This window comes from Schistocerca gregaria, chromosome 1 (genome assembly GCF_023897955.1).
Source record: "Schistocerca gregaria isolate iqSchGreg1 chromosome 1, iqSchGreg1.2, whole genome shotgun sequence".
Classification (NCBI taxonomy): Eukaryota; Metazoa; Arthropoda; class Insecta; order Orthoptera; family Acrididae; genus Schistocerca; species Schistocerca gregaria.
In genome coordinates, this window is record NC_064920.1 from 668,786,316 (window position 1) to 668,800,518 (window position 14,203).

Genomic DNA, 14,203 nt, shown 5'->3' on the forward strand with positions numbered 1-14,203 from the left:
ATTTTTTAATGACTATATATAGCCTTTGGACTTAACAAGAGTAGTTGTTGAGTGGTCTTCAGTCCAGAGACTGGTTTGATGCAGCTCTCCATGCTACACTATGCTGTGCAAGCTTCTTCATCTCCTAGAACCTACTGCAACCTGCATCCTTCTGAATCTGCTTAGTGTATTCATCTCTTGGTCTCCCTCTATGATTTTTACCCTCCACGCTGCCCTCCAATACTAAATTGGTGATCCCTTGAAGCCTCAGACATGTCCTACCAATCCATCCCCTCTCCTAGTCAAGTTTTGCCACAAATTCCTCTTCTCCCCAATTCTATTCAGTACCTACTCCATAGTTAGGTGATCTACCCATCTAATCCTCAACATTCTTCTGTAGCACCACATTTTGAAAGCTTTTGTTCTCTTCTTGTCTAAACTAGTAATACATGGCTACATTCCATACAAATACTTTCAGAAATTACTTTCTGACACTTAAATCTATACACGATGTCAACAAATTTCTCTTCTTCAGAAGCGCTTTCGTTGCCATTGCCAGTCAACATTTTATGTCCTCTCTACTTTGTTTGCTCCCCAAATAACATTTCCTAATCTGATTCCCTCAGCTACACCTGATTTAATTCAACTACACTCTTTTATCGTTGTTTTGCCCTTGTTGATGATACCCTCATATCCATGTTTCAAGTCATACAGTTGTAAATAAACTGCTTTGAAACTCTGTGTATCATTTAGGTTAATCTTTTATATGCTGGAAGATAATGACATAAAATAATTTCTTCTTCTCTTCAATAAATCTACCGACACTTCTCACATATGTTTTTTATTTTTTTATGTATTCTTAAAAACCACTACAATAATCTTCATATGACAAATACTTAATCTTCATAATGAAATCGAGAACATTACTTATCTGTTCAGAATTCTGGATGAGAATTGACAGTTCAGAATGATAGATTAACTCATTTATTCTTACACAGAAGACAATCATTATTTAGTTTTCTGTAATAAATTCTTGGCAAGTATGCTACTCTAATGTAGCCCACTCCACAACTGTTCATATCGCTTTTCAAATGGTGAACCATGGAATGTTCAGCTGTCATGACGCAAACTGTGCACTGCTTGAAGATCGCACATTGCATTCAACAGTAACTTCTCCAACAATTTTTGGCGCATTTGCCTATTAGCCTCTCCCAGGAACAATTCTCAACTCACCAGTTCATTCAAACTTCTGAATCATGTTCTTCAGCCCCAGTGCCAATAGAGGACCTCTCTGTATTCCTTTAATGTGTCAATACTCACAAACAGCTGCAGCACTATTAATGTTATTGTGATAAAACAGCTTTCTGAGTAAAGACACACACACACACACACACACACACACACACACACACACACACACACAGAGAGAGAGAGAGAGAGAGAGAGAGAGAGAGAGAGAGAGAGAGAGAGGGGGGGGGGGGGGGAGGGGGGGGGGGAGTTGTGTAACATATACTCTCATAATGTGGCTTCATCGCAGAACACATGTCCATCTGCACTTGGAAATCAATACATAATTGTCTCCATTTTGATTTATCAGGTGGTTTTAGCACCTGTGGTATTTTAATTCTCTCTAAGCCTTGAACTGCAGAAGCTTGCACAAAACATGTCACATTGTTGGTTGCGACACATTTCCTATTCTGCTGGCATTACACATGGCTTTCCTGGGGCTCCTCCTTTGTTTTCCACCATGGATGCTACCATTTTTAACACTAACATCAGTGACGAACAACAACGGCAGCTTTCCATTGTTTCACTGTTGTCAACCTAAAACGTGAGAATTAACCTTTTAGTCTATATGTTTATTTCTGAAACAAAGTCATTACTGTAGTCACAGGAATACTTTCTTTTCATCCTTTTGATTTTGAATCACCTGTAGTTTACATTTCAGTGGAACATCAAAATCAAACATATTTGAAATTAGGCACGAAACTTGTTACTTGACCACCTTCAGGTTGGATTCCTAGTACTTCCTCAGATATTTTCTCAGGTAGGGAGGTCTGGTTTGGGGTCCACTCAGCCCCTGTGAGCCAAATTAGGAGCCACTTGAATAAAGAAGTAGTGGTATCATCAGGATTCATCTACTGGCAATAGCAGTTGGAGGTACTGGTGACATACTGACCATATGTCCCACAAACATAGATCACTCTACATATTGCTTTGTAGGTAACACTTGGCTAGTCAGAACAGGCTTAAGGCCTAATCTTCGCTAACTTATTACCTCATGTGGGTCAGAAGTGTTAATGGTATGGCATGGTGACAATCATCAATTTCAGGGACATAATCTGGTTTGAATCATTTTGATCTTAAATTGGAAAAAATGTGCTACTAAAATATGCACCTGCTTGTAAAAGATACCAGCTTTCATTTATTCCCTTTTCATTATTCCAGCAGCATTATAAACCACATACAGTGTGAAAAAACTCAAGAATTAATAAAAAGGACAGTAATAAGATATGTTGCATTTGGGAAAGGGCTGAAAAGATGACAACACACACAGAAATAAAGATATTGTAATTTTAATTTAGCATTGTCCCAATATTATCATTTTTTTTTCTGTACTCCTCAACAAAATCTGACATTTCCTCTATACACCGTATGCATGCTGGCAAAAAATATACCATAGTTCAACATATACTGAAGTATTTAAATACAAGGAGGCTGAAAAATTTCAGGTGACCCATAAGAATCCAAATGGTTCATTGTTCGTGTATTTGCAACCAATGTGTTATTAAAGTATGAGCCAAAGCACCTGGAGGTGGAATCCAAATTTCGCTTGAATTTTTTAAAACTTCCTTGTTTTTCTGAGTTATACGCTGCACAGCATTTCTAACTTGCTCTGGTGTAAACCACTTGGCATCTTCCAATTCTTCATGATCAATGGAGAGCTAAACAACATTATAAAACATTGGATGAGTAAACAATTAAAAGAGGAGCACTATATTAATGAGACTGTTTATCTTTCAAGTAAAAATCTCATAATACATACAAAGCTGTATGTGATTTTTCAATAGAATAACTCATCATTTATTTAAGGTTGCTTTTAACAGAAAAATGTAATCTTATAACTATCTGTTGACAAATAACATCTGAATAATTGCAAGGAGACATGAAGAATGTCCAGTAATCACCTTCAGGTGGCAAAAGTCCAAGTATTGCTGATATACTTAAAAGTAGACAAAACAGTATCTGGTTTTCACCTAGTACTATGCAGGTTTTGAATGCCTCAATACCTCATGCTGCCATGGCCACGACTTTAAGGCAATCCTGAAATGTGATTATCTCTCCCGGGTGGTTAGGTTAGGTTAGGTTAGGAAACATATAATATTGCGGATTTATAATCTCTGCCACCAGGTTGATACACCTGCAATCATCCCTGCTGTAAAATCTGTAACATGCACTCACATCCGCTACCCGTTATTCCAACATGTGAAACCATACATGTTGTTTATCAAGAATATATGTTCACTGTATGACATTTTATATAGTAACTATAAAACTTAGAAATGTTTCTTCATTGCTAAATTTGTACAGGAATTAGATATACACTTAATCTGGGGTATCCCATCGAGATGTGTCAGGACACAAATTTCAGCTTATCATTGTGACTTCACCCATTTCAAGGTACAGAAATATATATCAGAATAAATCATATAGAATATGAATGAAAAAGACTTCTTTGTTTTCATTACTGGTTCCTGTTGTTTTAAAGGTTTTTTTTTCAGTTATAATCAATACAATTACACAATTTCAAATACACAACATTTTTTGTTTTTGGATACTGGTTTTCTAAACCATCAGTTTTTGAGAGGGAAACACACAACTTGCCATGTGAAATACACTCTGATTATAAATCCATTCCCATGTATTTGAATGTCTGAGTTTGCCATTATTGCAGCTGAAATCATGACTGAGAATTCAATTCAATTAAAATGAATGGGTAAATCGCTTGGGATCAGTAAATCAGTCAATAACTTTTATAGCTGATGTCCATCAGAATGTTTATTAGAATATCAAGTAAAAATATGAATTAAGCTGTTCAAGCACTCTGAGATTTTTGGAAACAACATTAATCAACATTTCTCCTTTTATGTATTAGTACAGGTGGCCACAGTTAAACTGGCAGAGTACATGAAATGGCAAAGGAAAACTGTTCACCTTGGGCACACCCCTTACCCAGTTACAACATGAGTCAAGGAACTCGAGTGCCTGCTACACAACATGGGTCATTTGTTTTATCCCACCCAGTACTATCTTCTTGAATGCCAGAGATGTGAACTTGTGTTCCATTAACTATCACCTTCCCCTTTTACCTGATTGATAGGGTTTTTTAGTACTGTTGTGAGTTACTACCCATCATCTCTTACACATTCCAGTATTAGAAATTCTTCAGTGGAACAGGACCTGTCAAGGAGAAACTTCTTCAGTTTGCTTTCAATTTTAACTTAGCTGTCTGTCAAACATTTTATACCATTGGGTAACTGATAAAAAAATCCCGTTTTTGTGCTAAAGAAATCCTTAATATTGAGTAATGGATGTAATTTTTTCTTCTACCATCGTAATTATGTGCATCTGTTCCCTTTGAACTGCAGTGGATTATTTACAACAAACATGCTGAGAAAACAAATATACTGCAAAGCAGTAGTCAAAATGAGTAACACCTTAAACAGATGTCTACAAGATGATCGAAAGGTGAGCACCACGTAATACTCTTACTGCGTATTTTTAGCAATGAAGATTTTTTTTCCTTAAAAATGACTTACCAAAGAACTTTATTTCATATGACATTAATGAATAAAAATACCTAATATGTAGCTTAATGATTTGTCTCTTCCTAAAATTTGCAACAATTCAAAGTATATGTGGCTGAGCTAAGTTGTATTAGGAATTTTGAAATGTGTTTTAACTAGTTTAAATTCTCATTGATATGGACACCTAAAGATTTTGACATTTCCACCCTAGTTATTTTTCCTCCCCATGTGTCACAATTACTACTGGTGAAGTACCTCTAGATGTGCAGAACTGAATATGTTGTGTCTTTTTGAAACCGAGAGTGAGACCATTCACAGACAACCACTCAATAATACTTCTAAGAACATTAATGACCATTTCTTCTGTTGCTGTATGTTTGTTTGGACTGATAACAATATATTAGTGGCATCGGCAAAAAGAACAAGGTAATTTACATATATGAAAAACAGTAGTGGTCCTAAGATTCGGCCTTGTGGAACTCCATAAATGATTCCTTCCCAGTCAGAAGTATCTCCCCTGCTTACATTGGTTGAGTTATTAAACATAATGTTCTGCATTCTTTTATTTAGGTATGACATTATCCATTGGTTTGCCATACCACCAGTTCCATAAAACTTCAGTTTATCCAGCAGAAGATTGTGAGTCATTCAGTCAAATGCCTTAAAGAGGTCACAGAATGTACCAGTTGGAGATGTTTTGTTATTTAGTGCTTGTAAAATTTGGTAAGTGAATGTGTAACTGGTATTCTCAATTAAGCAACTCTTCTGAAATCCAAGCTGTTATTTACTGAGGATATTATTGTTGTGAAGCTGGGATACTATATGACATTCTCAAAAATTTTGGAAAATTGGGTTGGTAGTTATTGACATCTCTCCCATTAATTTTCTTATAGAAGGATTTAAAAATGGCATACTTCAGACTCTAGAAAAATGCCCCATGTTAATCGTGCAGTACACATTTCAGAAAAGATGGTGCTTAATATATGAAAAAAGTCTTTAGTACTCTATTGGAAATGCCATCAAATCCACATGAGCTTTCATTTTTGAGGAATTTACTGTAAGTTGCTTGTTCAACATACTCTTTTGATTTTTCTCTTGCTTTTTGTTACTATATTTTTTACTGCATTTAAGAAATTGTTATTAAACATATCTGCTACCTCTACTTGATTATTTATAGCCCTTCCATTAAAATCAATAGTGATGTTATCCTCTTGTTAGTTTTGTTAATTATTCCAATCAGAATATTTCACTTTCATGAAAATTCTTGGGGGTCTTCAGGAATCCACATGGACATTACAACTGCCCTCTCATAAAGTCTTATAGTTACACAGTTTTTGGTTAAACAAACTTACTCCATTGACTATTGTATCTTTCTATATTTTATTTCTTTGATGTTTTATGTTAATATATAAAATTTAACAGTCTCATGCTTTTCTAATTTTTGTAATATGTGCCTCTTTAGACAATTGTCACATACAAACCACAGTCAAAGGCAAGCATTTGGTACTTAAACATCATGTTGTTTTCATAAGTCGTGGACTAGGTTTCAATTGTTACAGCTACTGTATCATCATTTAATATGTTAATATTTTGTTGTTGGTTCTGAAGATCTATAGTTATTTTGATGTTAAGTGCCACTTGTGAAATGTTTGAAATTTCTTCAATTTGGTATAGCTTACCGATCTGTGTTAGGATGTAGACCCTCAATATATTCTTAAAAAAATCTGATCTTCAAATCTGAACTTGCTAAAATAATGAATAAGAAGAAAAATGAATTGCTAATTCTATTGGACTGTGTATAATAGTTAATAATACTTCACTACATTCAGTCAACAAGAAGAAGCAAGGCAAAAGAGGAAAATTGACAAAACTACAGCATACGAAACAAATCAATAAGGTACACATTATGTCTTCGACCGCCCTGTTTTCTTCCTGGGAAGAAACAAACAGTTGTGAAAGCTCTTTATACTTCTGAATATGTCGCATGGCAGAACTTGGAATTCTGATGAAGGTAGGTAAAGGCCAGCCATTCTGTCTCGTTGCAATTTTAAAATTTTCTCAAGTGATGTTTCCTTCTGATATGTACCATCTGTTCTTCTGCAGCTGCAGTGCAACCAATCATGAGGCTATTTATTGGAAAAGCCCAGTGTTGAGAGCTAACATACTGTATTGCTTCTACTGCGATACCTACTTCCTCGGCTACTTCTCTTCTAATATTTTCTTCAATGGACTCACCTGTAAAGCATTTTTTTAAAAATTGTTACTCATATTCTTAATAAAACCTGGAAACAGTCACATACCATTTTCCAATCCACAATGAAGAAAAAGATGTGCAATGACTTAAACAATGCAACAGTGAATTCAGGTTACAAAAAAGAAAAAAGCAATTTTATTAAACATGACTAAAGAACACTTTTCTTTTGGCATATGTTTGTATTCCCACACTCTTTCTGAACATAATTAATGTTGTCCTCTTAAGCAGGAAAATGATACTATTAAACAAAGGTATCAATGAGCAAAGTAACAACCGTCTAGTATTAATAATCTAATATTTGCCTTCTTGTGAAAGTACCTACTGGCCAACATCAAAACTAGAGGCTGAACACTGATTAAAAATGAAACTTTGACTCTTCATGGGTATTTAAGTTCAGTAATCATCTTACAGAGTATGGGTATCAATTCTAGGTCATGAAAAATATTAGAAAAATGGTTTGTTTTGCCTGTTCACTACAGTAATTTTCTTGTGGATCGACAAACTCTCTCATCATGATTTGCAAATCTGATTATACACCATAATGTTTGAGGAGCAAAATGAGCCACAATATACACTAACAATAAGAATTAGTACTGCCTATCTAGGTGTAGAGATTATATTAAAAATTAACTGTCATAAAAGATAGTACACAGGTAATTTAGAGCTACACTTCCTTAACTAATGGCAGTCACTTCCAAGCCTGAAAGACCCAGAAGCCGTTGCAATACAATCTTTGCTTGTATGTAGACTGAGCCCTGTAGATATCCAGTTCTCTTATTCAGAAGAAGGCAGAGATGAGTTGAACATACCATGAGCCTAATTTTGTTGAAGTTGAGCAAATTTTGACCATTACCCATAAAATGTTACTGGGTCATAGAATTATTGCTGGAGTATTATATGTAAGTAGAAAGAAAGAAAGAAAGCTAAACAATGCTGTAATCAGTATAGTCTTTTACTAGCAGAATACATAGGTTTCATTACCAATAAGGATACTGCACTTAAAGTAATGATATGAAAGAAATCTCAGATAAACAACAAAGTATGATTTTAAAAATAAATACAAGGTACTTCTTGAAACAATACAGGTACACACCACACCACCCTCACACCATATGGAGGAGTTACAAAAACCTGACAATAATAAATAACGTAACAGAATAATACAGAGGGGTGGAACTGCCCTGGAAATAATAACAAGTGGATGACAGAAATTTATAGTAGCATGAGTGGGTGAGAGGTGTAAAATCTATGTAGCTGTTACTAACATGGCAGCCATTTTGTAATACCCCATCTTGGATAAAACTTAAGTTTCAAATGGAAAGAGGAACACATGACCTATCAAACAGATAGGGAATTAAACGAGAAAAACAATGGTGCCTCTCATATGAGCAGAGCTTTATTCATTCTTGGGTTATGCTGTGCATTGTACAGAACAGGGCACATGCTGATGATAACACAAAGGCTACAGGACGTGGTGTCCAGCATGTTTTAAGGTAGTTGTTTTCCACTTAACCCATTCCCTGAAGACTTTAACCAACATATGTATTAGAATATGAGAACAAGCATCAAAAGTCTGCTCACTGAGGTGGGCAAGATTTCTGATCTTCATTGTGCACTTCACTGCATGCACAGCTGCCTTCACATGCATTTACAAGTAGAAATGTAATGGTCATAAATTGGGGAACATGGCAACCAGTCCTCTGGATCTCTATGACGTATCCACCCTCAGGGATAATAAAGCTCCAAGTAATCCCTGACAGTTAGAGCATGAGGTGCCACCATGCTGAAAGGAAGTTGGAATTGTACCATTTCACACAGCAGTGTTAGCAGCGCATCTTCATGTAACAGCTGCAGATAGTGGGCTGCTGTTAATGTATCATGAATGAAGAAGGGCTCAAAAATATGGTAATCCTGTATTCCACTTTAATTGCTTTCAATGTGCCAACTACGTTTGATGGAGCCATCCTGTGAGGGTTGACATCTCACCAGTTTCTGTGATTTTGTTTATTTACATCTCTTTTAATACAAAAATTAGCTTCATCTGTAAACAATATGTCATAGAGGGAATGATGCTTTCCTCCAGCTTGTGTTCACACATTCTGCAGCTTAACTCGAAGACCTGGAGTGTTCTTGGTGAAAGCAACACTTGCATTTTGTAAGAGCACCATTTACATTTGGCCAAAATTCACTTTAGTGATTTATACTGACCCCAGTTTCCAGCAAGATGCAGTGAATACTGTGGTTTGGACTCTTGTTTGCACAGCCAGTGTCTACAATAGTTAACCAGTCCCTTGAAGGAAGCTAGTTTCCAGACATGCTTAAGTATGCAGTAGTTAAGCCACTATTCAAAAAAGGCACAAAAGGACATGGGAAACTATAATCCAGCCTCTCTTCTACCATCATTATCAAAAACGTTTGAAAAGATAGTCACAATACAAATTCAAAATTCTCTAGAAAAATTCAAAATAACCTCAAATAATCAGTATAGATATAAATAAAAGAAGAACCACAGTATCTGCAATAAACCATTTTTCAAAAAAAATTAACTTATCAGACAACTCACTGCATGCCAGAGTAATTTTTTATGACCTATCAATAGTGAACCACTCCTTGCTACCCTGTAAACAGGAAAAAAATATGGAATTAGGGGCACTGTATTATAAATGATCTACCACTTACCACTGAGTGTCAGTTTTGTTTGCAGAAGACACATCTGTAATCATTGAAAGTAACAGCACTGACAAAATTCCTAAAACTGTATTAAGTATAAAAATTAGATACTTGGTTTTATTTAAATGGATTAAAATTAAACATGGAAAAAGACTCAGTTTATGCAATTTCAAAAAGAACAAGCAGAATTATATAATGGTCAGATCAATCACAAAAACCAGGAAGCTAGCTGTGTGAAATTCCTTGGAATGCAGCTGGATAAAAATCTGTCATGGGGCTCACACATACTGTACCTTGGAAATAAATTAAATAGCATAGCATTAGCAATGAGGATATTGTATATTGCTACCAGTATGGACATAAGAAAAGTAGTATATCACAGCTACTTCAAATTAATAATAAGATATGGAATTGTAATTTGGGTTAATTCAAACCATGTGTTGAATTTTGAAACTTCAGAAAACCATCATTAGAAACATGCAAAATGTAGAGTAAAAAAAAGAGAAGTCATCTACTCCTTAAAAAACTAAGTACATTAAGTGTTTCCTCACTATACATCTATGAGCTGATGATCTTTTTACATAGTAACCCCAATTTATTTGCAGCAAATCATTTCCAGCATGATTAGAACACCAAAAATCAAAATAATTTTATGCTGCCTACCCACTGTTTAAAACTTTATGCTCAAATTCCACAGTATATGGGTATGAAAATTTATAACAAACTGAAAGAAAGAGAAACTAGTGCAGAAATGTTACTATTCAGCAGAATAATTCATTAATGACAACCTGAAGATAGCATGTACTTAGGAATGTTGATTTTTATAAGTTTGTTACTTTTTAAGAAAAAAATATCAGTTGTATATTAATTACATATCCAGTACAGTATCTTATATTAATGATATTATATGAAAAATTCTAGACCATTTTTTGTGTTTTGATGAGTCTTCTGTACATTAAGTCAATGGTTGAAATTGTATGTTACAGCACAATAAACTTCTATTCTGTTCTATTCTATTCTATTCTATTCTATTCTATTCTATTCTAGTGCACAATGCCAGACCATTGGTTGATGTTGCATCATCAGTAGCCATTTTTGATTGTTCAATTTTCAGTTGTCTGTGACAGAACAAGTTGCACAGAATTTTTCAAGATGTTTTACCACCACATGCGGGTAATGTGTGGTATGTCTGGGAGGTGGGTGGGATTGGTTGTAATGGTCTCAAGACATTCAGCTTGTGTTAATACCATCATCTTACATCTCATCTGCAGGAGAGAAACATCTTTCCACTTCAAAATTACAAGTTTTATTCAAGATGACAGTTTCCAAAATGACTTCCAAGTTGGCAAGTTGGTAACATAGCCTCACACCTACACACCACTGTGCAACGGGTTATTATAAAGCAAGAAGGAAGAAAGTTAGAACTGTTGAAATCGACACAGGTAGAGATGTAATATGTAAATCTACATATATAGCTATACTCCACAAGTCACCTGATCATGTATGGCAGAGGGTACTATGTGTACTGTTCCAGTTGTTTTCAGAAGACAAGTTGTTTCATTAGATCAACTGGTTGATGAAGTGGCTAAGTTAGAGCACTGTGGGGGGGGGGGGGGGGGGGGGGGGACCACTGACTGGACATAATTCAGAATAACAGAAGAAAATCTACATCAAAATCTGTAAAAAATGGAATAACCCAGAAAAAATAGGCTAGCATGAATCCACCACACTAATGAGTTAAACAATCCAATGACAAGGTGTAAGACTTAGTGAGATGACATACACAATGGACCTCTCTAGTACAACTACAAACATCAGTGTTATACTGATCTCAGTGAAGAAACATTAAATGCACTGGCAGTTCACACACAATTTCACCAATTTGCTACAAAGTGGTGGACTATAGCCTTTTGACTTACAAGGGTAGTAATCTTAAATGTATATAATCTTATTTTATATAAATAAATTGAACTGTTTACATAGATTTACATTTTGTAATCAATTGTTTAACACTGTGACAAATAAAAGGAAAAGAAAATATGGAACCAGCAGGAATCAAACTCAGGCTGCCAAACTACAAGTTTCCTAGTCTGTGCTTTTAACCATTGGCTGCAGTCCTTGCCTATCAGTTTTTGCATGAATTTTCCTCATACTCTGCACATAAGTCTTTAGAGAGCATTTTACCTTTTCCAACAGCCCAATCAACAAAATATTCCATGAACTTGAAAGGATCATTTAACTTCTATCAATACAGTTTGAACCAAATCAATGAGCCTTGTCCCACACACACCTGTTGTTAGAGTTACATTTGGCTCACTTTGTCCTCCTGAGATCCACTGGAAAAGGGTCTCTTTAGCAGATCATCTGCAGAAAACACTTTCATATTAAAAGAAGGTCCATTTTCCACTTTTGCTGTATTAATTTTATTTGTTCGCAATTAATTTCAGCGTTCTAGGCCATTCTCAAGTGATTTTTGTGATTTTGCAAGAGAAAACTACACCTTACATACTGAAACTTATGTTTACTATTCCTTTTGGTTCACAAATGCTGTCTTGTTGGTTTGACTACTTGACATTTACAAAGGTACAGAATAGAATTGCTCTCTTGTTGGTTTGACAGCTTTATATTTACAAAGATGTTATAAATCTGTAAATGTCAAGCTGTCAAACCAATGAGAGAACATTTATCAACCAAAACAAATAGAAAACACTAATTTAAAGGTGCTAACATTTCAATATGTAAGGCATACCTTTCTACTGCAGAACCACAGAGTTACCTGAGGATGCCTAGAAGGCTAGAACTAGCTGTGAACAAGTAAAATTAATACAGAAAAAGAGGAAAATGCCACTTTCTTTTAATAAATTCATTGCTGTGGTACCCAAAAAACTTGTATACTAAACTTGCTTATATATTCATTTTTTAATGACTGTATATAGCCTTTTGACTTAACAAGAGTAGTTGTTGAGTGGTCTTCAGTCCAGAGATATGTTTGATGCAGTTCTCCATGCTACACTATCCTGTGCAAGCTTCTTCATCTCCTAGAACCTACTGCAACCTGCATCCTTCTGAATCTGCTTAGTGTATTCATCTCTTGGTCTCCCTCTACGATTTTTACCCTCCTTGCAGCCCTCCAATACTAAATTGGTGATCCCTTGATGCCTCAGACATGTCCTACAAACCCATCCCCTCTCCAGGTCAAGATGTGCCACAAATTCCTCTTCTCCCCAATTCTATTCAGTACCTCCTCCATAGTTATGTGATCTACCCATCTAATCTTCAGCATTCTTCTGTAGCACCACATTTCAAAAGCTTCTATTCCCTTCTTGTCCAAACTATTTATCATCCACATTTCATACAAATATTTTCAGAAACGACTTTCTGACACTTAAATCTATACTCGATGTTAACAAATTTCTCTTCTTCAGAAATGATTTTCTTGTCATTGACAGTCTACATTTTATATCCTCTCTACTTTTCCCATCATCAGCTATTTTGCTTCCCAAATAGCAAAACTCATTTACAACTTAAAGCGTCTCATTTCCTAATCTAATACCCTCAGCATCACCCGATTTAATTCGACTACATTCCATTATCTTTGTTTTGCTTTTGTTGATGTTCATCTTATATCCTCCTTTCAAGACACTGTCCATTCCGTTCACCTGCTCTTCCAAGTCCTTTGCTGTCTCTGATTGAATTACAAAGTCATCAACAAACCTTAAAGTTTTTATTTCTTCTCCATGGATTTTAATACCTAATCCGAATTTTTCTTTTGTTTCCTTTACTGCTTGCTCAATATGCAGATTGAACAACATCGGGGAGAGGCTACAACGCAGTCTCACTCCCTTCCCAAATACTGCTTCCCTTTCATGCCCCTCAACTCTTATAACTGCCATCTGTTTTCTGTATAAATTGTAAATAGCCTTTTGCTCCCTGTATTTTACCCCTGCCACCTTCAGAATTTGAAAGAGAGTATTCCAGTCAACATTGTCAAAAGCTTTCTCTAAGTCTACAAATGCTAGAAACGTAGGTTTGCCTTTCCTTAATCTATTTTCTAAGATAAGTCATAGGGTCAGTATTGCCTCACATGTTCCAACATGATCTTCCCCAAGGTTGGCTTCTACCAGTTTTTCCATTAGTCTGTAAAGAATTCGTGTTAGTATTTTGCTGCCGTGGCTTATTAAACTGATAGTTTGGTAATTTTCACATCTGTCAACACTTGCTTTCTTTGGGAATTATTATATTCTTCTTGAAGTCTGAGGGTATTTCGTGTGTCTCATACATCTTGCTCACCAGATGGTCGAGTTTTGTCATGGCTGGCTCTCCCAAGGCTATCAGTAGTTCTAATGGAATGTTGTCTACTCCTGGGGCCTTGTTTCAGCTTGGGTCTTTCAGTGCTCTGTCAAACTCTTCACGCAGTATCATTTCTCCCATTTCATCTTCATCTACATCCTCTTCCATTTCCATAATATTGTCCTCAAGTACATCACCCTTG

At 35.6% G+C, this 14,203-nt stretch overlaps 1 protein-coding gene across 1 annotated transcript in view; it reads right to left on the bottom strand.

The window, feature by feature from the left end:
- Positions 1–2,539: 2,539 nt before the first annotated feature.
- LOC126362540 (NAD(P)H pyrophosphatase NUDT13, mitochondrial-like) overlaps positions 2,540–14,203 on the bottom strand; it is a 69,804-nt gene continuing 58,140 nt past the window's right edge. Inside the window, exons 4-5 of the mRNA XM_050007890.1 lie at positions 6,874–7,022; positions 2,540–2,924 (exon numbers count right to left, since the gene is read on the bottom strand). Coding sequence (XP_049863847.1) covers positions 2,736–2,924; positions 6,874–7,022 — 338 coding nt within the window. The 3' untranslated portion in view covers positions 2,540–2,735. The remainder of the gene's footprint in view (positions 2,925–6,873; positions 7,023–14,203) is intronic.